The sequence below is a fragment of the Callorhinus ursinus genome, unplaced genomic scaffold (genome assembly GCF_003265705.2).
Source record: "Callorhinus ursinus isolate GAN/ISIS: 27379988/994484 unplaced genomic scaffold, GSC_fseal_2.0 scaffold23, whole genome shotgun sequence".
NCBI lineage: Eukaryota > Metazoa > Chordata > Mammalia > Carnivora > Otariidae > Callorhinus > Callorhinus ursinus.
Window position 1 is genome coordinate 5720759 of NW_027397085.1, and position 26480 is coordinate 5747238.

The 26480-nt window shown below is 40.3% G+C and overlaps 1 protein-coding gene across 8 annotated transcripts in view; it reads right to left on the bottom strand.

Moving 5' to 3' along the window:
- Positions 1-26480, bottom strand: part of ARHGEF28 (Rho guanine nucleotide exchange factor 28) — a 324502-nt gene that overhangs the window by 14292 nt on the left and 283730 nt on the right. For 7 of the 8 annotated variants that reach the window (XM_073905343.1, XM_073905344.1, XM_073905346.1 and 4 more), the window contains 6 exons: positions 25917-26048; positions 22864-22964; positions 19823-19861; positions 19677-19724; positions 14901-15386; positions 13548-13845 (listed from right to left, as the gene is read on the bottom strand). In XM_073905343.1, the coding sequence (XP_073761444.1) occupies positions 13548-13845; positions 14901-15386; positions 19677-19724; positions 19823-19861; positions 22864-22964; positions 25917-26048 (1104 nt within the window). The remainder of the gene's footprint in view (positions 1-13547; positions 13846-14900; positions 15387-19676; positions 19725-19822; positions 19862-22863; positions 22965-25916; positions 26049-26480) is intronic. The other variant, XM_073905347.1, reaches the window with a different exon arrangement.

The following is a 26480-nucleotide window of genomic DNA, read 5'->3' on the forward strand; positions in this document are numbered from 1 at the left end:
AAATTAACCTACAATGATGGAAAGCAGAGGAGTAGTTGCTTCTGGGGGTAGGGATTGGTTGGAAAGGAGTAGAAGGGAGCTTTCTGGAGTGATGGAAATTTCTGTGCCTTGATATTCTTTTCACCAAACAGATTGAAGAGAGTTAATAGGGGAGCATTTCACTGTATTGTGAATTATAACTCAAACAAAACAAACTATATAAAGCATCCTAGAGTCTAAAGGGAAAACAAATGCAAAATATTGTAGAAAGGAACAAAAGGGTATACTGGACACATAGGATTACACAAGAGAGATTCCTAACCCAGACAAAGAAGGTTTGGAAAGACATCTAGAATTAAGTGACCCTGGAGCTCAGTCTCGAAAGAGGAGTAAGAGTTAACCAAGATGGAAGAAAAGGGTAGGAGAGAAGATATTCCTGACAGAGGAAGTAGATGTACAAAGGGGGTGGCGGTGTCTGGAGACAGGATGGAGGAGAAGGAAAGGCAGCTAAGAAGTTAAAGGCCAGACCTGGCCCCCAGGCCCAAACACATAACCTCCTGTTCTTCTTCAGGGAGGAACCCTCTCAGCGCATGGCACCTTGGAAAAGGCCCAAGGAAGCGAACCCAGAAAATCTCTAAGAAGACTGGACACAAACCCTATCAACAGGCCCAAGTGCTGACCTGGGGGGTAAACAAACTCTATCTTAAGTTCACGTTGGATTTGGTTTTCAAAAGACAACCCACATGGTGAATCATGTTGGGATATATCACTTGGATTTCAACCATTCCCAAGGGAGAAAAAAGGTATTTGAAGGGTGTGCCATAGGCAACGAATTTATTTCAACATCCACTTACATCAAGTGTTTGCTCCACTATATTTCAAGGAACAGTAGCCCTGCAAGATGCTGGTCTGGACAGGAGGATGCTGTGGTTAAATACCAGGATTTGGGAAGCGCCACTTTTGGGTACACATGAGCACAATAAAAGTTTTTGAAAAAGGTGGGTAATTGCAAAAGCAGCATTTCCCAATATTGTTATTATGAGACCTGTCCATCACGTAACACCTAGTGACAGCCAGTAGACTTGTGGAACATGTTTTGAGACGGGCCTTCTTCGGTAAAACCCAAATGAGATGTAAGTCTTTCAGGCCACCAGAGCCATTGCCTGGAAGCGGTCCAGGGGCTCAAGTCTTCAAATGCACTTCCTCATGATTTATAGCTTTCTTAACGCAAGGTATAGTAACAAGTGATAACTCTGTCTATGGAGTACCTCCAAAGTTCCAGCTATTTTATGCTTTGTCTTATGTAATCCTCTTACCACCTCTGAAGCGGATACTATCAAAAGTCCAGTTTTATACACAAGGAAGCAAACACACCAAGTAATCTTAAATACGTGCTTAAAATTGCATAGGCAATAAATGACAGAGCTGGAATATGAACCGAGGCATAATTTACAACCCTTCTATCTTAACCACCATGCCAGTCAGCCATCTCCACTGTATAATATTAACTCAGTGCATTCCTTTGTGCCTTCATTTGTTCGTGTCTCCATGCATGAAAATCCCTCACTTAAAAATGAAGTGCTGATAAATTCATGTCAAGTTCATTACATTGGAAAATACATTTTTAGTCTACGTTTGCTGAAACCGGGTTTAGGAGATGGGAGAAGGTGGATCTTTTATCTTCTCACTTTTGATTATCAGGAGAACACCCTATCACCTACTTTTATCTCAGGAATGTATCTGGTCTTGGTCATTCTGGTCAAAAATGGTATTGCCAAACAGGTTTCAGCCCTAGTGGCTTTTCTGGGTCAGGGTTGATTCAGTCATTGAATTAAGCCCTTCATGAAACACATTTTCTGGAATTTTCCTGAACCATAGATTCTCAAAGCTGGCCAATGGACTCTGTATTAAAAAAAAAAGAAAAGAAAAGAAAAGAAAAGAAAAGAAAAGAAAAGAATTATCTCTAAAAAAAACTAAAAAATCACCACCAATAAACCATCCCCAGAAGTATTATAAACTTGTAGAAGTACTTTAAGAAAATAAGTATTTTACCTTTAAGCCCCTCTTGACTTATAAAAAGAATTTAATTGTGTCCCTATGTGGGGTGGTGGGTGTGAATATCTTAACTAGTAGATAAGAGATTGAATCTGACAAACGTATCTGCAACATCTACATAGCAATATATCTGTATCTCTTATCTGACAAGTATTTTAATTTACTAGCAGCACGTTGTGCTAAAAACCTCCCATACTCTCACCAGGGGGAAGGACAACTTCTTGTAGTAGGGTAATTTTAATAAGATTTTTCCCAATACTTCCTTTGCTCTCAGGCTCACAGAGTTCAGTTTCAGGCTTTCTCCCTCAAGTTCATTAAGGCATCTTGGACAGAGGAAGCTCACAAAAGACGAATTTAAGTTTCTGATCTTTCACAATGCTTTACCCTCAGGCTACTTGATCAGCATTAAATAACTAAAAAAATTTTTTAATGTATAAAGATAGTTCGGTGGAATACCCTAAAAGAAAGCTAACCAGCCACTTCCCCAACCCCTTTCAGTACTGCTGCTTTCTCCTTTCAAGGGGGATGTGATTCCAGTCTGTGGTCCCCAGAGAGTCATCAGTGCGCAACTGCACTTTTTCACACTGGAGCCTGAATGCAAAATATGGCCTCATTACTACATGCCGACTAACAGACCATCACATTTTGGCCAAAATGTTTCTTACATTTTCTCCATCTGATCTATGTGCCAATGAAGAGGAGTTTGCATATGCAAAACTCTGTGAGCGTATTTTAGAGCTCATGCTGAACAGAAGCGTCAAGCATCTAAAAATATAGGATGAGCTCTACTTGTGTATAATCTATCATGCCAATCTGGATAATTTAACAAATAATCAAAAATAGTACAGCTTTGGGAGGAATAAATTTGTCAGGAGTCGTAAGTTTAACCTACTCATGGGAAGTAATATAGCTCTGAAAACTTTAGTTTCTTAAAAGAGGGTTCACTTTTAATCAGCTGGGATATACATTAAGCTTCCATATTCTTGTTATAAGAACATCCTCAAAACATAACCATATGGAAGCAAGTAAAGACAACACAATATACATACATCCAAGAGTTTAGGCTTATATAATTTTAAGAATGTTTAATAGTTCCATATTTACCATGCTAAAATAAGAAGAAAAAAAAAAACCAGCAGAGCTAAACAGTTAACTGCAAGGGCACATCTGAAATGACAAGAATATAAGCTTAAGATCTTAACATACAGATTCCAGAAGCTTCTGGCAGAGTCAAGTATGTGAATTCTCTGACTTGTAATATCACACCATCCCATCTCCTGCCATCTGCCTCTAGCAAATGTCAGTGTATTCCCAGGATGGAAACAAAAAGCTTCCTTTCTGAGTCATTCCTACAAAGACTTCAAAAATACGGCCTACTGCAGTTGAGCATTATTGCCTTGAATTCAGGATAAAATACAAAACCATAGCCTCCTTCAGTAATTCAGAAGAATCAAGAATTCCCTCATCTAAATGACTAGTGTCTAAATTGAATGATGCACTTACAGACTCCTATACTGACAGCCCAGTGAAAGGCCAAACCATTTTTGAGAAATGGGAACTAGAGAACTCAGAAGCTACAAGAAAGTACTAAGGCTTCCAAGGACATTAGAAAACAGAAGGTTAAAAACACCTCCCCATTTGGGGTTTTTCATGAAGAGGTCTTCGAGCATGCAATTTCTGTTTTCTGTTGCTGGTGGATTTATGAGACTCTCAGAATGCAATGCCCTTTTTGCAGTGTTACAACATTCTATATGATTAATTGATTGCAAATCACTGCAGAGGGTGCCAAGATCACTGGTAGGAAGCAGGTCATTAAATAAAATTAAAACTCGGCCAATGTTTTGCTTGTAAACATTATTTCCAAAGCCTTACAGCACCATTCCTTACAAAATGGTCTCAATTCACCAGAGAAGCAGAGTGTCCTATATTTTTGGCCGATGGTCCAAATATTCTATATTTAATCCAAACATCCAGCATGTTATATTTTAGGAAGAAAAAAGCTGTAGTGTAATGAAATTTGCAAAGAGAGCTATGGAAAAGAGTCATCATGAAAATAATTAAATTTGCACAGCCTTACTGTGAAATTGTTCTGTGAAAGGCCCAGAGTCCTATCCTGCATAACTGGAAACTTTACAAGATTACATTTTTCCTTAGGTAAATCTTCAAACCAAGCATTAATGTTTCAAATTAAACTGAATTAATATGTCATCCAGAAAGAGAATGGAGACCTTGGCCCCTTATCCAAGGAAACTCAACAGTGATTTATCATGGCAAATTAACATCTCCACAGATTAAAACTTGTGCCCAGTTTTGTTTTGTTTTTTTTTATTATCTGGCTCAAATCTGTGCAAAGCAACACGGCAAGACTTCTCCCCCTCAGCCAGTTGTGTCTGGGAATTGACCAGCTGAGAATATAAAGGTGCCTTCCAGTTAGTGTAAAGCAAAGGGATATATTTCTTAAGGTGCCACCACACTTAATTTTAAGATTGTTATCATCAATATGTGATCTTTCAGGCAGTATTTTAAGTCTGACAAGTTAGAAAGTCATGCCAGGGAAATTGGTTCACATTCTAGGAATATATTTAACTAAACAAATAGTGTTTGTTTTGCCTGGGGAAATACACTAGACTGTTAAATAGGATTTAGCAAAAGAAAAAGGGTTTAAGAAATTATTTCATTGATGTTGAGCTAACTGCCCATGTTTAATTTACTGGTGTTCGAGCTACTATATGGTTAAAAAAGAAATACCCCAGTGAACAGATAGGTTGGCTAAGTTACTGATAAAATAGATAAATGCTAAGTTGTTTATGTGCCATCTTCCTAAAATGATAGTGATGGGTTCATTTTTACTTGTTTAGAATAAATTAAAACATTTTATGAAGAACACCTTTTAACTTTTTAAAGTTTTCATTTGCCATAGCTATACGGGGCTATACATAATGTTCTAAATGGAAAAATAAATCACACACAGAGATGCTCTCTCGAGTTGTACAAAGAGTACCTGTACCAATCTGTTAAATAGGACTATACAACAGTAAACAAAATTATTTCAACATTAATAAGGAAGAAAAGTTGATAACTGAATCCAGTTAGGTATTAAAGGCAAACAATCTTACAGTTACTCTGACATTTTAAGAATGCCATTTAACATATGCCCATCTTACAGGTTTTGGGAAACTCAGTGGATCCAGTGAGCTAGCCTCCTCTAGCCCGCATGCGTTAACCACCATCACACCCCATGTAACTCTGTCTTTTCTCAACCTTTTCCCATGCCTCAGTCAAGTCAAGCATTGTGGCTCAAGCTCACAGGTGCTGTCATTTCTGCTAAAGAGTATGGACCTTGACTCCTTTATTTATGTCATAAATATTTATCAAATGTTCATTTTATGCCAACAGTGTGCTTGGTGCTTCTGAGAGAGCAATTAACAAAGGAGACACATGCAGCTCCCCACCCCCGTGAAGCCTATTCTGTACTGGGGCAGGCAGACATTACATAAATTGTTACACAGGTAATTAATTCAAATTATGGTAAGTGCTAATAAGAGGTACTTCCTGGCAATTCTGAACCTTGATTTTTATCAGTCTATCCAGTACTAATAAGAACAAATTGATTCGAGTAACCAAACTCAAAAGGAGATTGAGGTCATAAACCAGAGCACAATTTTTAAATTTCAGAGTAAGGAATGGTTCAAACCAAAATACTGTTGGCCATACTCAACATTTTCTTTCTAGTTGAAATCCTACTCAGGGAACTCAAGTACAATTATAAGATTTCCTGGGGATATACTGACATAATGCAACCATTTACATAATGTAACCAGTAAGGGTTGGAAGTTCTATAGGTATGGAAGCTCTATATGCCGAACTGAGATGTTCAGTCTTGTTGCCAGAATATTTCTTACCTTTGGTTCTGGAAACATAGCTGACTGATGTAAACTGTTCCTCTACGGAGAGGAACAAAGGGAAGCTAAAGGCTGTGCTACTGAATGTCATTTAACATGCCTCCCAGGACAGTTGGGGCACAACCAACACCCCCTCTCCGACCAATAAAAAAAGGGAATTCTGCTTTATATTAGATTTCCATTCTGAGTTAAAAAAAATATTTTCCCAATTTAGCTTTTTTTCTAAATCTAAATCTTACCAGCTTTAGTGGCATTCAGGAGACGCTTACATCTTTATCAGTACACCACCCCTGAATCACAATCAGAATTAATTACTTCCAGAAGGTAGGAAGGAAGCAAATATTCCCCGGATCCCAGGACATGCCAGGCATTTTCCCCCCTTTAGTTCTGTTAACACTTCCTTCCAAATTGTATAGATGGGGAATTAAGGCTTAGGAATCATGCAGCCTTAGAAGCCAGAGTTAGTGTTTGAACTGAGGTTCTCGAACATCAAGCCCAGCACTCCAGGTTGGCAGTGCAGGGATAGAGGGCAGGCTGGCTGCTTTGGAATCACCTAAGGAGAATGTTCGATACACAGATGTATAGGCTCCAGCCATGTCCTACCAAATGAGAATCTCTGAACAGAGGAGTTCATACTTTCATTGCATTTTTCCAGAAACCCTGAGGTGTAGCCAGCTACAGTAACCAGGGTTCCAGCAACCAATCCCACCCATGACACCTTGCGTCTCTTCAGCCTCACCGTTAGACAGTAGCCCTCCATGACACAATCACAGGAGTTTGAATCTGGAGTCGGGGGTGGGGGAGGGTCCCTCCAAGTTTTAAGCCACTGACCTTAAAAACTCCACCCATTCAACGTTATTTTTCTAAATTCATCATTTCGCAGAGACTAAACAAAAAGTAAAAGAGAAAAGTTGCCTTACTTGAAAAACCCAGTGACACTAACTGTCATCTCACAAGATTGCTATAAAGAGAAAATGAGACCATGAATGCAAATGTGTTTTTAAATGGCATGAAGTACCATATACTATTTCATTATTAATTCAACCCAAAGTGAGCTGGGATAAAATTTCCAAACCAGGAGGAATATAACTTTCTCTCAATTTAAGTGGATTAAAAAAAAACAAACAAAAAACAAAAACAAAACAACAAAAAACACTCGTTTTTACAAATAAACTTTTACCATAACACAGCCAATCTCATTCTTTACACATTGTCTCTGCCTACTTTTGAGGTATAATGGCAGAGCTGACCATACGTGACCAAGACCTGATAGCCTGGAAAGATGAAAACATTCACTATGTGGTCCTTTAAGAAAAAGTTTGCTACCCACTGAGCAAGATGAACATGTTCTTCTCAGGCAGACATAAATTAACAGTCCTCAGCTGAACACTTCACATTTTATTTTTTTTTAAGATTTTATTTATCTGTGAGAGAGAGAATGAGAGACAGAGAGCATGAGAGGGAAGAGGGTCAGAGGGAGAAGCAGACTCCCTGCTGAGCAGGGAGCCCAATGTGGGACTTGATCCCGGGACTCCAGGTTCATGACCTGAGCCGAAGGCAGTCGCTTAACCAACTGAGCCACCCAGGTGCCCAGAACACTACACATTTTAAGCAAGCCCTACAAAATGGAACCTCCATCGCAGGATGGACATAGGGGTGAGAAAGGAGTCCTAGATTCTGATCTGTGGAAGATGCTTCCTTTCCCAGTTTTGGATCACTGTCTCATGAATCAATGCGACTGATAGGAACATGCTTTATCTTTCAGGTATGTTTGGTACACAAACAGTTAGAACTTCTCTTTCAAACCCAACCCTTAATCACTTTAAAATTAAAGTCATACGATGGGTGCCCGGGTGGCTCAGTCAGTTAAGCATCTGTCTTTGGCTCAGGTCATGAGCCTGGAGTCCTGGGATCGAGTCCCACATCGGGTTCCCTGCTCAGCAGGGAGCCTGCTTCTCTTTCTCCCCCACTTGTACTCTCTAGCTCTCTCTGTATCTCTCCAATAAATAAATAAAATCTTTAAAAAAAAAAAAAAGAATAAAGCCACACGATACTAGAAAAGCCAAATATGTAATTCATAGACCACATACGTATATGTATATTTACATATATATTTACATGAGTGTATATATTTTTTCTTGTTTTAAGCTAAGGACGACCCAAGGCCAGACCTAACCTCTGGAATCATTCATACTGAATGGACTCTCACTTCAGCAGCTTGTTGAAACCAAATTGGAACCCAGGGTGGGAATGAACAGGCAGCCACATGGCTGGCTGCCTGCCTCTGAATCCACCCACCTGCTGGTTTTACTCTCCTGCTGTGTACTGGGCTCTATGCACTAAGGCGGGATGGCCCTGGCCCAGTTGGCTCACACAGCCAACCTGCCCCCAGAGAACTGTGCAGTCAGGAAGCTGGCAGTTAGCACCGGGGGCTCACCAGGCCCTACAAGCAAATGGCATGTTTCCCTTTCCTGGTACAAAATCTGCAAAAGGCAAAAGTCAATCATCTACACTTGTCAGTGAGATAGATTAAAATTAAGCCTCTGAGCCCAATTCTTTATAGTCTTGCCATGACGTGGATTACTGAGAGCAAGTAATAACCATGATTTCCTTAAAAATGTTCCCAAAGTGATAGTCAAAATTCCAAAGGAAAAAGAGTTGCCCAGTAACTTCCCAATAGATGTATCTGGACAAAAAGTTGATGTCATAACGAATGTTCTCAACCTTTCAGTTTTTAGTTCACTTAAACAACTCAAAATAAAGGCATCTAATATCCCTCCCATTCAGAGAGAGCTCAAAGTTCCCAAAGCTCCTTCATTAGGGCGTAGGTTTGGAAATATGGTCTAATGAATCTACAGACTCAATATTTTCTGCCCCATGCTCTATGTGTTGACATACAGGATTGATAACATAACAATAAGCAGATATAGATTATTTATCACAATTTTACAAGTTCAACTCACTTCCCTAACCAAGTGAAAAAGACTCGCAATGTAGTTATATTACAGTTCAACTTTAGTATATTAAAAAAAATTTAAAGCTTTCATGATACCTAAAAATACTGCAATGAGAAAAATAATCATTTTATCCTGTGTTAAGGGCTAAACTTTTTCCCCCGCCAAATTCATATAATCAACTCCTAACCCCCATTACCTTGAGATGTATTTGGAGATAAAGCCTTCAAAGAGGTAATTACGTGCGGTCACCAGGATGGACCCTAAACCAATATGAATGGTGTCCTTGTAAGAGGAGGATGTTAGGACACGGACAAGCAGGGGAAGGGGGGGGGCAGTGAGAAGACACAGGGAGAAGACAATCATCCACAAACCAAGGAGAGAGGCCCTCAGCAAAACCAACCCTGCCAATACCTTGATCTCAGACTTTCAGCTTCCAGAACTGTCAGGAAATAATTTTCTGTTGTGTAAGCCTCCCAGTCTGTGGTCCTTTATTATGGCAGCCCCGGGAAACTAACACATCCCTCTTTTCAAATATATTTTGTCCTTGAAGTTTATGGTATCCAATGCCAGTTTGACTTTTGTGAGAAATTGCCGGAGGTCTTTGGCAAGACTTCTTTCCGCACAGATAACACAAATAAGACGCCCATTTCTGAATTATGGAATACTTTAAAAACATTAGAAATTATCATATAGTCACTTCCTTAAAACTGTTACTTAAATACTAACTATAGCATGGGTTCTTATTGGGAAATTTTCTATTTTCTTTCCATACGTAAAAAACATGTCAATGAAAGTTTAACACAGATGTCTGTATTTAAAAAAAAAATTGCCAAGATGAAATATTCTGAATACAATGCTTTGAATTTTGACAATATTTTGATGGGCACCAAATCCTAATATGTACTAAAGGGAAACACTCAACACTCTTTTGGAATCCAAATTTAATAAAATTATTCTTCTGCCAATAGCTACATGATTAACACATAAAACTTGGCTCTTCCTGTAAATTTTATCATATGTATGGCAAAACCATAATGCTTTAACTACACTGAAGAGGAACTTTTTAGGCAACCTTCAAAAACCGAGGTACAGACAAAAATATAGCTGAAAAGGGAGACTAAGAAGATTTCAGACTAATTTCCATACCATAAAGCGTTTTGTCTGATGTTTAAAGAAAAGGTCACATATACACTAATAGATGCACTGTATAAATAGTCCTAGAATTCCAAAGCTAAGAGGGGGGAAAAAAAATCACAAAAATAAAGTATTTGTTTTGCCATAAAGAAGAGTAATTAAACTGAGCGTTTCACGGGTCCAGTTACATAGTCATTGTCCTACAGGCACTATACAGTGTAAGGAACTTCACATTTTGGGTAGTCTTGTAGTCTTCTTGAAGTCTGTGTCCCTCAGAGGAGTATTGATTACGTTCTTAAAACAACCCCCTCTTCCACTAAAAATAAAATCAAACACCAGTTTGGATTTAATGCTCAAATACCCAAGACGTGTGTTCAGGAAACAACTTCCAAAAGTGGAGAGTAGACTTCTTTAAAGTGCTACTTTAAATAATATTTACAAGTAACATGGCGTGATTATTAGGGGACATTAGAGAAACAAACCCTATTTAAGAAAATGTGCCTACTGGAAAAAAAGTGAGCAATGGCCACCATAGTCCCAAATATTGAGAAATATCTTCCAAATGGTAATACTAAAAAAGACAGGAAGGGGAAGAAAACAACAATGACAACAATAATAACAACTGGCCCTTAATTGTGAACATCCTGCTGGGCATCAAGCAACATTTATTTCACTTCTATGCCAACTTCTACAGAAAGTACAATTCCAAAGAGCTTTCTAGAAATCAACCACCTGCAGCGTCCTGGTGAAGAGTGAGGGCTCCGGAGCCAGTCCTCCCAGGCTCCGTCTGTGGCTCTACCACTGACTAGCTGTGGGACCTTGGACAAGTCACTGAACCTCTCCATACTTCAGTTTCCCCACTCAGATGGAGAGAAGAACAGAGCTGTCCCCGTGGATTGTTGCATGAATGCGTTTCTCCCTGGAGAACTGCAGCACAGGGCTTGAAATTTGGTGTCCCCTAATTGTCAGCGGTGATGGCCGCGGTAGAGTAAAGCAAAATCCAGTTACAACCCGAGAACAATAAAAATGGCTGGTGAAGTTGGACTGAACAAACCAATGAAAAGTCTACCCTCCGTGACATCCAAACACATTCAAGAATCTAATTTACACACAATTTTTTTCCGTCTAGTGCCTCACAGCACACACTGCATTCTAGAGATTCACATGTCCACTGATCCTATGCCCACAGCACTGGACCAGACAAATAAACGAACCATTCTTGAAGGAGTTGTCCTCACACAGCTGAACCTTAGGGCCTACAGATAAAATCTTCAGCACAGCATTCACTCAACATGGCTAAATGCACATTTCCCAAAAACACTAGCCAAGAACATCAGAGGCAAATTTGGTTGAGTATTTGTGAGAGCCACGGGTCCTCAGGAGTGATGGCTGAGTGGCCGCTAGCCCAAAGACGCAGCGGCGGACTGTGACAGGGAGCGTGGACACGGCACGGTCCTGAATTCCAGCACCTGGACCGCCACTGTCTCGGCCTGCATGCGCAGGGCCGCCTTCCACCAGGGCGGCACTCCCCTCCCCCGCCAGCACGAGTTGGGGGCATGGGCAGAGTCTGGCCAAGACCACCAGCAGTAGCTTATTTTGTGCTACTTTCAATGTTAAAAGCTGTGAAAGCATCAGCATGGTTTGAACAGTTGTATCTGGCCCCGGCCACCCTCCTAAGAACGTATATCCAATTTTCATGCCACTTCTCTATCACCTCCTAATCCCCTTCTATTCTCTCCTCCAGAAACTGCTTATCCTGTTTCAAGTAAACAAATATAAACAGGGTTTTCTAACCAGTTGCAAAACTCCAGTGCCTAACAGCACACACTGCATTCTGATCTGATCCCTACTTACACACACCAGGATGTTCCTGAGAGACTCAGGCCAAAGTTAATTTTCTTCTCTTCTGCCAATGTCCTTGGTGTCCTTGGCCTCCACTGGACACACAATAGCTGAAGCATAAGTACATTTTCTCAGCATTTCCCTTGACTAGCTTTAATTCCTTACATGTGGTGAGACTGGTTTTGGATATAATCATTGTTTATTTCCTTAGTACATTTTCTATCTCCTGCAAGTATGCTGCCAAATGTTTAAAAGCTTTATACTTAGAAGCACAAGTCAACAGAAGAAGATGGCAGATACACAAAAAGAGAGAAATGCTCCTTTTAAACAAAAGCTGAATGTGGTTTAACTCAAACTGAGTTTTTGAATTCTACCAAAGCCAGGATGCAAAACCACCCTGACAAAAACATAGAAAACACCATAAATAGCGACTTAATGAATCAACACAGCAAAGCAACATTTACCTAGAAAAAGCCTTCTGCAATGTGGTCTCCATAGCACTAAAGTTGCAAGATAATAAAGGGGCTACATTCTCTAAATTCTACCTGTTTTAAAAAAAATCTTAATGAACCATTCCATTTTTTTTTAATTTAAGGAATATTTGAAATGATGCTTTGAGGAGTGACTTCATTCTCTCCCAGATGCTGACAAGAAATAAGAATGTTACAGCAGTGACTAAGTAATGCAAAGAATTATCCACTACAAAGAATTCACATCTTTTAGATTAGTAATATATCAACTCTCAGGCAGTGTCAGAATTATTACTCTCTGATTCGGAGTAGCTGAGTACCCTCAAAACTTTCTGTTGCTGAAAAATCATCCAACTGACATACGAAGAATATACATGAAGCATGGCAACAAATCTGCGTCAAATTCTGAAGATCTCTATACTATTGCTTGTTTTATGTTTCTGAAAGATTTTGCTGTCAGTGATTTATTTCACATCCATGTGGCCAGCCATTTGTTTATTCTATTGCATGCCATCTGTTTTTTGGTAGAGAGGTTTCAAGTTCTTCTCATTCCCTACTTCATATCCCACAGAAAACAATTTATAATAGACATAGATTTAAATCACTTGGATTCATGTGGCATTGGTAACTCGAGCTGCCTTTCATTTATATTTGGCAAATGCTTTAATGGGATTAGCAAATTGTGTTATTATGTGGTACTTAGGAAGATACAACACCTTTTTTTTTTTTAACAATGACAAATGATGTTAACGGTTTCATTCTGGGATGTTTAATAGCAGGAGAGATTTTGCTAACATTAAAGGAAATTGCCCTGATAGACAATAAAGTCGTACCACAAACCCTGTCTCTATCTTTTATTTCTGAGAACCAGAGTATACATATCGGGATGTGGTAGAGTCTACAGCGAGGAATGACTTTCCCTTACAAGTGAAGCATCTTGGTATTTATCACGTAAGCCACAGATCTGAAAACCTGTCTGGTTCTTACATCTTGGTGGCACCCTCACAGCTGTCTAACCATGTTCCAACTTTTCTAGAAGATGGCCCCAGACTTCACCAAAGAGAAGTTTATGCCACAAACTCCAGCTCATCAGAACCAATTCATTCCCCTTCTAGGACTCACTTTGATTTGCTCTGAAGAAGAGCCAACCATTCAGAGAAACAGCTTCTTGTTGAAACCATACAGATGATGTTTAAAGTGTTAATTACCATTTTTACAAGAATCCTTGCTGCTTGGGTGGAGAGGGGGTATCTGATGACAGGACCCAGCGGCTGTCCACAGTTCATGGTTGACATCCAAGGGCTGACAAACGTCCAACTGGAGCTCTACTTGATTTTCACTAGTCCTTACCAAATCAGAATTAGCTATATTCTGGGGATAAGTGGCATCCTGGACACCTGATAGAGTCGAATTGTTGTAAGAGTTAAGCGACATTTGTACTAAAGCTTCATTAACGAAGAATGAGTTTTCATGACACAAACTCTCAGATCGATTAAGTTCCATTACCTGTGTAAGAAAATACAAAAAAATACAATAATTTCTCCAATAATTTGTACAAGTTTTATAAAGTATGTCTTTCTAATAGTTTTAGTAATGAAGATGTTTAATAAGAGTCTGATACCCATCCCCTACTGAGCTAGTGCCAAAACTTCAAGTCACTGGGTCTAGCCTACCTTTAAAAACAAAACAAAAGCAAAAAAACCCAAAAAAACCTAGCAGTCGTGCCCTCTACCACTGAAGTGTTTCCACTTTGAGAGCAGCATTTTTATTTTTGCTGAATAAAATGTTGAAAATATATGCATGAGGTATTTGCAATATACGCATGAGGTATTTGCTATAAATGTAATTTAGCCAAGTCGAAAGGAAAATCAGATGCAACACAGACCTTTCTTATCATCAAGTTTTACAACTTTATGCACTATCAGTAAAAAGCATTTCTGTGCTCAGAGTGCAGCAAAGTAAACTCCTGGGGGGAAAATGGAACTGGTGAACCTGAGTAGAAGGGGTACCAATCAAACACAATCTTCAGAAAGGTTTTAATATCCCTCCCAGCCACTAATTAGTATACACACATTAACTGTATTACTTAACAGACTAGTATTATACTTGCTAAATTCAGTACCTATAGATTCACATTAAAAGCTAATTGATCTGCTAAAAGGTATACCTATACGAAACTCTGAAGGCTAGATCAAGCAAAGGGGTCCTTCAAGTCCAGAAAAGGCAGCATGCTCCCAGCAAGCAGGGCTCCAGGACAAACTTTGCCTTACTGGAGGACTCCTTTCTGTGTTTCTCCCCTGGGGTAAGAGCACCACAGAGTACAATGAGCCCTCCATCCAACAGGAGCTAGGTCTTCCAAATTTCCCTATTGCGAGTCAAGACGCATACGTGTGGTCTCGATAGGTTCCCAGTTTCTGCTACCCACATATTAACTCTTGGGGGCTCTTAACACAGCGGCAAAAGGACAGGCATCTGGTCAGTGTCCCCGGAGTGACCATGACTAAACCCATCTCTGAGAGGCTGCCTTCTACTCGGCTTCCACAAGCATGGAAGATCCGTACCTCTGTGCTTCTTGGAGCAAACGCTGCGGGAAGGCTACTCTGCCGACCGTGTTTCCAACCACACAGCAGGCTCTGCTGGCCCCGCATCCTCTCCCTTTCCCTCTCCACCAGGCGCTGGCCCTCCCTCAGCCGCTCCAGGTTCTGCTGGTATTCCTGGAGCTGCTGGTCCAGCTCCCCGCGGTTCCTGAGCAGCAGCCCCTCCTGTGACTGGCACTCGGCCTCCCGCTCCTGCAGCCGGCCGGCCCTGGCCTCCTGTTCCCGCTGCTGCTGGTCGCACTGGCGGAGCCAGCGCCGCTGGTCCTGCTGCAACTGGTATTGCAGCTTGTGGATGTCGGCCAGCCCCTCCCGCTGCTTCTCCAGGTTGCGGAACTTCTCCTGGTCCTGGAAGGGGCTCCCTCGGAAGGACGCGCCGGCGGAGAGTCTCTCCTGCTGCGGGAGAAGCAGCCTGTGGACCCGGATGTGGCTATCCTGGATGGTCAAGGCGGCCTGTGAGAGCAGGGCAGGGGCAAACAGTCACGGCCTCCACGTGTGTGTTTGTGCTCTGGGTTGCAGCGACCTCTGAACACAAAAAGCACGACCCCATTCTTTCCTCTTAATATTTCTGTCCCTTTTCTAAGTTATCTCCCCAGGCTGACCTTGGCATTGCCAAGAGGCTTATCCCACATTTCCTAGCAGGATGGCTTGGGAATTAATATCCAAAAGAAGAAAAAAAAAAAAGGCACAAAAGCCATACTCATCCCCACTTTTGGAAATGTGGTTTTGTTGCTGGTTGTTGGGTAATATTGAAGCAAGTCTTGTGAATAAGAATTCAGTACGCAAATTCACAAGACTGCATTCCTGTTCTATGTCTCATTCTCCTAGGGCTCTCCACTCAATAATTCATGAGAATTTAAGATTCTATATAAACCTGGTAGTATCCTTTATTTGAGTCCCAAACCAGAAATTACTTAAGCTATATTACATACATGAAAACATAAAAATAAAAGTCAACCACTTGGAGACTTTTGGTAAATAACCTTTTTATAATGTAATGCCCAAGGATAGCCGTTAATTTAATCTTGAGGAGCTACGTAAGTGGTAAAGCTATCTCGTTACTGTTATTTCTTTGTATTATAGCAGGAAGGTCAGACATAAAGTCTTAAGCTGAAATTCATTTGTTTAATAGATTGCTAACAGGAGGCTGGAATGATTAAGGGAACATAGATACTCTAAAGCCCAGAGGATATTACCAACCAGATTAAAAAAACATTTGGAGTTGCAGTATCTGCCTATGAAAAGTTTGGCAGCATCACAGGAAATAATTGCCAAGATTTGGAAGGATTCCACAAAACCAAAAAAAAAAAAAAAAAAAAGGAAAAAAAAATCTCTGTGAATGCCCTTGGAAGCTTTTAATTTTCTAAGTTCCCATTTAAAGCACAAAGAAGCACAAAAGGGACAAATTGAAAATGGCCACACACTGGGTATGTATGTGTGTTTTAACTCGTTATGAGAAATTATTACTCTCCCAGGAATAAATTCACATTTTTCTTTCCTAAGAATTTTTAAAACTGTCCATGTAACAGATGCCGGGAACATGGGGATTTGACTCGTAGTTCTTTGTTAGATCAACAGTTCCCTATACTTCTGAAGGTTAAAGAACTCAAGGAAATTTTAAATTGGTACTTGTCTTGGAATAAGATTCAAAAAATGTATTTGCTGGAGACTTTCGAAATAAAATTCATGTTTTTAAATTTGAAAACTTACTTCAAAAATTCCAAAACTCACATGAATATTTAATTAAGGTCTTTTAGAAGTTATTAAAAAGAGAACAATTATTATCATTGAAAATAGGCACTAATTATCTTTAAATGTGAAATAATTAGCACATAAATAACTGTTCAGGACTCTGCTGACTTGGCTAGAGCAAATGGTAGGCTGCACATTTATTAATTCTAATACACTTCAAGGGCATCAGTATAGCAAAACAAACAAAAATCCAGCATTTTGTACATCAAAATTACCACGGGAAAAGACAACACTCATGAACAGTTCACAATAGGCTAAGTAAGCGCCACCAGGTAGCATTCTTCATGTCTACCTAACATTTGAGATGAGACCACTCTCTTCTCTCACATAGAGGTGGACTCTGAAGACTGGATATTCATTTTCACACATCTGATACTTAAATTTAGGAAAGACAACAGCACTTGCTTTTCAAATTTAGGAAAATTCCCAATTTGCTCTCTCAACTTTTGTCTTCTTTCCACCTTCCCCATATACCTCATCTCTAACTCTGCTCTCCTAACTGAGGGATCAAATTTCATTTGCATCTGATTTGAAAATGCATATGTAAAAAGTTCAATCATGCATAAGAGATTCAGCTTCAAAAGAGATGAGTACCCCATGAACAGACATCTTCCAGAGCCCACATCCTCAGACCCCCTCAAAAGCCGTGGTTAAGAGAATCCACTGTAGAATTTGTTACCTCCCTTCAATCTAATGTGGTGCAAAAATTAGGTCATTTAGGTGAGCTTTTCTGAACCCTGAATCCACAAAGTGTGGCATTCAACACTGAAAAGAAGAGAGATGACCTGTGAATGTTTTCATCAGGCAACACAAGCTAGGATACTCAATGTTTTCATCTCCCAAAAGTTAATGAACTATGCTCAAACTATATTCATTTCTCAGTTAAAATGTAAAAGAAGGAATGTTTTTTTTCTATGATAAATCAACTCTAAGAACATCTATCCCAGGCCAGCATGTTTAATGCCAGACCCCAAAGGTATTCCGTTAGATCTTGCACAAGGATGCTATTGTCACAATTTCCAGAAGTAAGACAAAGTAAAAGGCAAGAAAATCAAATTGATGTAAGTATTGAAGAAGAGCCATAATATCATTACTTTCAAATTTTAGCTTTCTATCTGGCATAGTCCAAAGAATAGAACTGTTAAACAAAAACATCTTCCTTTAATCTAAAATAAGAGATGACAAACAGCATGTTCTCCACCAAAAGGACTAATTACTGCAAAAGTGACGATTCTCTCCAATTTTGTTCATAAATAGGAAATTTTAATTTATCAGTCCTGGTACACGGGTAAGAAACTTGTCAGAGTGATTCAAATCTCTGATGAAAGAATATATGGATAAGTATAGAAATATAGTTAAGAGGAGACTATCACTGTCATATATTCAAATATAATCCAAAACTTTAATTATTAAGATACGGGTACTAGAGCAATAGGCAGATGATCAATAAGACGTAAAAGAAAGAAGTCTTGATGCAAAGTATAAATAAGAAAACATCAAATGCAGCATGACTCTACATTGTCTTCTGGCAAAAACTTAAAGTCAGACTTAATTTTAATCTTCTTTTAATATTCAACAGGTCTAAGATAAGAAGTATGAATGGCTAATAAACCAGGGGCAGTGGGGAGGAGTTTAGTTTCAACAGTAACCAAAGAAATGAAAATTAAGGTAATCAGATACCTTGATCTATTTTCAAATTGAGGAGGAGAGAGGGATGTTGACCAGTTTGATTATTTGGGTAGTATCTATTAAAAACCTAAAAAAAAATAATTCTAGCCATTTATCCTAAGGAAACACTCAGATATATTTCAAAAGATTAGTGTACAAGAATATCTAACAGACTCGATAGAGAACTGTAGCTATGAAGAATTCCCACCACAGACTTGAATATTATACAGCCACCAAAAATTGTGCTACAGAATAATAGCTGAACACATAGAAAGGTACATCTTATAGTAGAGTATATAGAAAATGATTCTAAAAAACTGGAGGGAGGAGCACCCGGGTGGCTCAGGAGGTTAAGCATCCAACTCTTGATTTCAGCTCAGGTCCTGATCTCAGGGTCATGTGATCGAGCCCCACGTCAGGCTCTGCGCTTGGTGTGGAGTCTGCTTGAGAATCTCTCCCTCTCCTTTCGCCCCTCCCCCTACTCAAGCTCTCTCTAAAATAAATAAAATCTTGGGGAAAAAAAAAAACCGGCGGGATGCATACAAACATGACAATAGTAATTCTCTCTGTATAATCACAAGCCATTTTATTTACTTACATCCTCAAATTTTCAACTAATTTATATTTAACACTAACATTGCTTTCATATCATTAAAAGGCTTTTAATCCATATATTGAACAATTGGATGTATCTGGCCTCTCTTGTGCACGAACTAAGGGATCATCCAACCCTGTAATCCTAAATGCAAGCACAATTTTTATGCCTGTCTCTCTGTGAAAGACAGTGAGCCATTTGATGGTAGGCTTTGTGGTCCATCTGCCTTTGTATGCTCAGCCCTTAGCACAGTGCCCAGCACAGAGAGAGCACTCAATAAATGTTGGGTGGATGAACACACAAAAGGATGAAGGAACTCATGAATTATTTAACTGCTGCAAAGGCCCAGGTCCACAGGAGAAAGTGAAAGAAGTTTAGGTGCGAATTTAAGTTTTCACCAGAAAATGTGAAGTCATGCTACACTCACCTAAGAGTTTCACTGTAAACTTCAAGCCAGATCATAGTCATCCATATTTTTTAAAGATATGAACTGTTTTATGGTTTCAGAGAAGAACGGTATAAAAAGTAGGAGTGTTGCCCCATGATTACAAAACCAGGTGAAGTTCCACGAGAAACCGGGGGAGTTACACTTTGGGAATTAGGCATTCTTTTAAGATCATTCACCACCTCTCAACTGTTCTAATTTTTGATGTCTGGGGATCATCTAATAAAATGAACTGCTTTAAGAGAAACATCCCCAAGGTCAAAGATGAGAGGAGCACAGTTACCTGAAGGCTATAGAGGAGCTGGGTTAAATTCTGTATTGCTTGTATAATCTGGAAGAGAAAATCCTAAGTGTCACATTCTTGAAAAAGCGCTCATTATCCAAAAATAAAGAGAGGATGATAATATATTTCAGGTGTGTAGAGCTCACCTCTGACTGTGAAGAAACCGGGAAGCTTCTGTATTCCACCTAAAATACGTAAAAAATAAGGAAATGAATAATTGCTCTTCTTCTGAAAAGCTGCACTTAGTGTTCCAAAATGTATGTCCTCAGGTAAATCATTTCACTCACTCTAAACTCTTCTATAGTGACCTTCTTTCTTGCCGGAAATCAAAGCCTACAGATTTAAATAACCACTTGATGAGAGCCCCATCTGTGCAAACTCTGCATTTGAGATGCATGGCAACTTTTCACCCAAACATCCCTTTTAAAAACAACAACGGATGACAGTAAGGAAGCTCTGCACTCTCTCAGTAAGTGACAATATTTACCTTGTGGAAACCACGCCGTCAACTGAGCTCTCTGTGCCCAGACTGAAGTTGGCCCCCAGGCCAGTCTGGCTCCCTGCATCCTGGAGGCCAGATTTGGAAGCTCGAGAACATCATGCCTGAGTTCTAGCTCCCCGTCTCCATGCTTAAGACTCACAAGGCCAAAATGGCCAGTGGTTGGCAGAGGAAACCCAGACCCAGGGGTGGCCCAAGGGTCAGCACTCAGCTGGCCTGCTCCAGATCCTACTGTGAGTTCACTGGAAGCATCTGTGATTGCCTTAGGAAAAGCACTCTCAGCAGAGGCCTTGAGTGGGGTTGGAGACCATCTGCTCCTGGGGGATGGTGGGGTCTATGTTTCATTCTTTGTCTCCCTAATGCAGACATTAGAGACACATGTGGACAGTGAGGATTTCCAGTTTCCAGAACTGAACTGAACACTTGTCTATTCATTTATTGCCTGTCTTCCTTCCACTAGGATATATAAGCCAACGAGTAGCAGGACTTCTTATGTGTATTCAATGCTGTATTTACAAATTTAACAATGATGCCCAGCTTCTAATGGACACTCACACTCCATTCTATAAATAAATATCGTGCACCTGTGGAGTGTACTCCACTCCTCGTGCTATGGGAGATCACCAGATTCCCTGCCTTCCTAGAGCCTACAGTCCCCTGAACGTTGCTTGCTCTTATCTGGGCAGCTTTAAATTGAAGCCACGAGAAACGGTCAGCTGTTGTAATGTTCTCAGGTAACTCCGGACTTGTTAAATTCGATTAGTTCAGGCTGGTGAAGCTTTGAGATCTCAAGACAGCAGATCCTTTCTTCCTGTCCCTCTTCCCCATACTGCCCATAAAAGATTTCTTTACTGAACAGAACCTCTAAGACAGGAAGGATGAAGGATGGAAAAGGACATGAAGTTTAGAGTCTTTAGACCTGTGCCCAGAACCACCCCCCTCCCCACCACACTGGGCTAAGAACCCCCATTCTCTAGTGAGTTCTAGAGCTCTCTCTGCTCTTCTGGTTCTGTCCCTGCTGTACAGTCCTTACCTTTGTAATAGGAAAATCCTACGCTACAGAATTTTTATACTCTATACAAATTAGAAACACAGAAATGAGTTGAATTATGCTATATGCAGTTACTTATTCCCAAGAACGGCTAAGTTTGGTACCAGACAGAAATGTTAAAGGTCCTATTTTTCATGGAGCTGGTCTGCCACCTTGTGGTGCATGCCATAATTACAGCTGGTGATTGACACACCAGGTATTTTTCCTTCTGCAGCACTTTTTAAAATTCTTTCAGAAAAATTTTTTTAACCTTACCTGATTAAAGAAGCTAATTTACAAAATACCCATCACACACTTTTTTTAAAGTTTGATTTCAGGTGATCCTACCCTATTTGTCAGTTCATTTTCTCAAATGCCTTATTAAAATTCTTCCAGATAGGTTCACCCAACAAGGGACCTACACAACCTCATTTCACTTAGCTGTGACTGAATCATGGAAGGAAAAAAGACCTTAGCGGTGGGAGCCACCACGATTTCCGTTCAAGAAAAAAAACTCTTACTGACTAACCAGCCCTTCCCTTCTCCCCCTCCCTTCCTCCAGAACAAATGCAGTTAGAAGCAACAGACTGAAAAGTGAAGTCTGCACTGAAAAGGAGGAAAAAAGTAGGAACATTTTAAGAAGAAATAAGTCAGAAAGCTTACAGAGTAAGCAGAATAAAATATTGCATTCCTGTTTTCATTTTGGCCTATGAAGTTTTTTTTTTAAAAAAATACTAAATCACAGCCATATCTGCTATGGATTTTTAAAAATCTTTGGACCTGGTGTCTCAGTCATATGTAATATATACAAAAATACATAATATATAAATTATTGCGTAACTATATGAGGCATGTCATTTTTCCACATTAGCATATACTGGTATCTGGTAATGCACCTAATTTCATTTTAGATGAACTCTTGAGCCCCAGACAACCCCGGGGAGGGCAACTAGCCACCTCCCAGAATCATATTCTTATTCCCAATTTCTGACATCCCAGGTTCATTGGAAGTAAAGAGGAAGTTTCCTGCATTTAGTTTTTCAAAGAGTGTCACAACCTACGTGTAAAACTATGTCAAAAAGAAAAAAAAAGGCATTTGGAACCCCTTTGCCCCAAGCAAAAATTGGTCAGGTTGATTAAAAGTCTCACAAAAAACGTAGGTGATCATGTGGGTGGAGAGGGAAACAATCTGAAATGAGAGGAAGATAAAAGAAAGTGAAAGCAGCAACAGGGGTCCAAGTCATTGGACCAACGTTATTTCTGCCACTTGAGCGCCACCTGGTGGCCCTAGGGACACCACCGGATGCCACGACCGCCTCGTGGCCAAGCGCTAAGTGGAGCTAGTGACAAGCTAGAGCTTTGCAGGGAGGAAAGCAGAAGCGAGACCAGAAGGAAGAGTGCGCAGACACACAAACATTCGAGTTTTAAATCCTTTTAATTAATAACTTTGAAATCGTTTCTTTGTTTACACCTGCATGATATAGGCCGAGCAAGAACATTTTGAGAAAATTTAGGTTAGAGAGGTTAGAGTGTGGAAATTGAGAACAATTGAGGAAAACACTTGCATACCACTCACTGCCACGGACAGACCAGGACCTGAGGTTATGCTACTACACAAAGTAACGGGTGCCATTTACTAACGAATCAGTTCACAATACCTTCTCCCCTGCATCAGAGACCGCCAAGCCGGTTCCCACACCCTGGGTGCCAGGGTCCACATCCCAACAGCCTCTTCCTCCTGTCCCTTCTGTGACTAGTGCTGGAAGCACACCAGTGAGACAGAAACAGAAAGGACATCATCAAACATCAGCCAGCGCACGGGGTTCTCGCGTACACAGCTGACGCGCGTTTCAAAATAAGAAACACACAAACACACACATTACATACCCTCATTCGAGGGGCCAAAACAGTGCAAAGCACAGAGTCCCTGCCCTCAGGGAGCTTACATGCTAAGAGATACCAAACTGACAAATGGCATCAATTACCACCCATCTCTTAAGTTTTCTTTCTTGCAGAGAGGTGCTCATGTGATGTTGGTGATACCGAGAGGGTGCGTTCTACATCTCACTTGTGCTTACTAGGAAAAAGCCACCACAGAGAAGGAAATCGAAAACTGGCACAGTACAATGAAAGCAGGGGCTGGTCGACCCAGGTCTGAGGAGACAGCTTGGTGATAGGCTCCTTGGTGGCCCATGTAAGAGCAGCAGACCATAAACAAGGTTTACAAGGAGGAATCCAACAATGGGAGGGAGACATCTTTCTAAGCAGGGTCAAGATGGCTAATACTTCATGAGCTCACAGTCGTACAAATAGGAACCTGTCCCTGTCTCCAAATAACTTTTTAAAAACAATTTCCAAGTGTTTTTTTTCTCACAATACTTGCTTATACTCTAGACTCACAACTGTAAATACTGTATATTTAACCTATGAAACAGAAATATTTCTAAATCCAGAAATATTCTTAAGAAACACAGATTTCACTCCATCCATTAAATCTCTGCTGGGGCGATTTTATTTCTTTGCCCCTGTGAACTCAGTTAAAACTTACACTATGCTCACCTTACACTGACTTAAAGTAGACTTTCACACACAGACTTACACTGGAACCATGTCCAAACGGGGCCCTGGCGAAATACTCACTTTGTGACACACAGTGCCATCTTGAAACTTTATTACTGAGGGAGGAAATACTTTTTCTCCTTCTCTAAATGAAAGTCCTCTAGGACTCCAAAAGCTACCTCTATTACAAAGAATTTTTTGTTTAAGTGGAAACTGCTTCAAACTATATCAGCTAAAAATTAAGTTCATTTTGCCCAAGGCGGTCAAATGCTTTTCACTCATAGTGAAGGGACATTTTATAGAAATTTATCTGCCACTCAAAAAATGGTTTCACTACTGGGCATTATACTTACTTCTTAGAGAGATACCCAAGGCATTACCAAAGAATTAGCCATTCTTTCCCTCTCCCTCTCCCTCCTCCCTACTGCATGGCAATAAGGACCATCAAATGGGCAAGAAGCTGATGGTGAGACAGGTAAGCAGGCTCCTCTGCTCCTTATTCAGTTTCAGATCTCCAGAATTCTCTAAGGAGTAGATTATATTCATCCATCTGATTAGGTATATTGAGGACTAAAAAAGAGAAGGCCTTGCTTGGTCTATGACTTCAGATCATCATGGGCTTGACTTAGAAGGACCCAGTCCTGAAAGTTCAACAAAGAACTGACCCAGTCAGTGACAGGTCCTCATTTAGGAATAGTATTTTGCGCCCACCAACCTTATAAAGAGAATCCAATTCTTGTAGCACCAGGCTCCAATCCAGCCCAGCAACGAAGAGGTCTTTGGGGGGGGGGGGTACAGAACCCTGCCAACCTGCCCCTGGCCCTTCCCTACACGAATCCTGGTATCAGGGCACTGTAAACAGCCTCTCGACGGTTTTCACAGATGCCACGGGTGTCCCTGGGCCCTGTCCCCAGTCATGGGAGATACGGGTACAGACAGGGAAAACCTTCGTTGCCTGATCTCGAGGGAGGGAAGGTGCAGCCTTGTGCTCTGAGCAGCTGCGGGAGCCGCGTGGAGCCTCCCCAGCTGTCCCCAGGGCGAGGCTGAGAGCAACAGATCGCTCCACGTATTTTTAGATGGAACTCCCTCAATGGCATAATGAGTTTCTTCTTTTAGAAGGAAATCACCCAGGGCAGTACAACTCCCCTGATGAATCTGGGCTGTGTCAAAATGAAAAACATATGTGCATTTTCTGAAAATAGAAATGCAGGACTGGATCAAGCAAAATTTGAGAGGACAAAATAATTATTAGTGCTGATCTCAAAAAAAGTCCAGAGTTTTAAAACGGTACTGCCTCCATGTATTTTAATTAACCCAGGGATGTTGTTAAAGAAATTCAGAGACAATTTAATCCTCCACAATCTCTAGCTATTAATGGGGGCACATTTTGTCTTGTGCATAATGAGGCCTGGTGGAAATAAGGTTTTCATCACCCAAATACAATGAGAAATACGCTCTTTATATAAGCTCTTAACTCAGACACCTGTAGGGAATGACATATTCCGCTCACACATATAACAGCATCATTAGGCTCTGAGAAATCACCTAATTCTCTACACGACATTTTTCTGTATGTAAAATATATTGAAACAGTGCCTTTAATGAATGAATCCTGACCTGAACTGAAGCATACGGTGACAAAGATCAAGGATTTTTTGGCACTTCTGCCCTTAACCACACCACCAAACCGTGTGTCTGTGGGAATGTGTTAGATTCTAGCTTTCTGGGTTACGTTTGCTCAGTGGATGCCTCAGAGATTAAGTCTAAGGACTTGTTCTTCTGTGAACTGCAGGGATCCATTTTCAAAAAAAACCCCAAAGTTTAAAAGTTATTTCACAACCATATTCCAAATTGTATTCCATAAATCTTATCAAAACTGAGACAGGGTCAGGTTTGGAGAAGGTAACAAAGCTGGCTTGGGTAAGAGACCAACACAACCCACCAACTATTCTTGAAATCCTTGTCCTCGGAACAGCAGTGTCATTATCATATGTAAGTTAGGCTAGCATACTGATTCTCAGGTTTTCTCCAATTTAAAAAATACATTGTCTCCTCCAAAGAGGGACAGAGTCATTGCCTTCATTTCATCTGACCACTGTATGTTCCAGAGATTGTGCTCAGGCTCACTGCAGAGGCCTGAACTTTCACTTACAAGCTGGAGACGATCCTGGCTCTTCGGGGGCCCTGCGCATATCCATCAAGGCAGATTCTCCAGAACCTTCCCCGGGTGACTGACAGGCATCGCCCATTTGTGAGGCCTTCACTGCAACTTGGAGGCTCTCAGCTTAGAAGAAAGAAGAAAGAATACAAAATTTAAAAACCAAATATACATAGTTTAATCTAGATCAAAGGTTGGCAAACTCTCTCTGGCCTGTGTCTGGTTTTATATGGCCCAGGAGCTAAAAATGGTTTTTACATTTTAAAGAGTTGTTAAAATATACACACAGGCACCCACACATGCACAAAGAAGAATGTGTCCCAGAAATTGTATGTGGCCTGCAAAGCCTGAAATATTTACTATCTGGCTCTTTAGAGAAAAAAGTTTGCCAACCTGCAATCTAGACCAATACTTTAAACATCATTTTATGAAAGAAAATTAATAAAAAGATGTACTGTATAAAAAAAAAATCTCAAATTTAACTTTCAGTACATTGGTCTGCTGAAAAACTTTCTGTAATTCAATTAATTTAAATATGATTTTAGGCATAAAGATTTT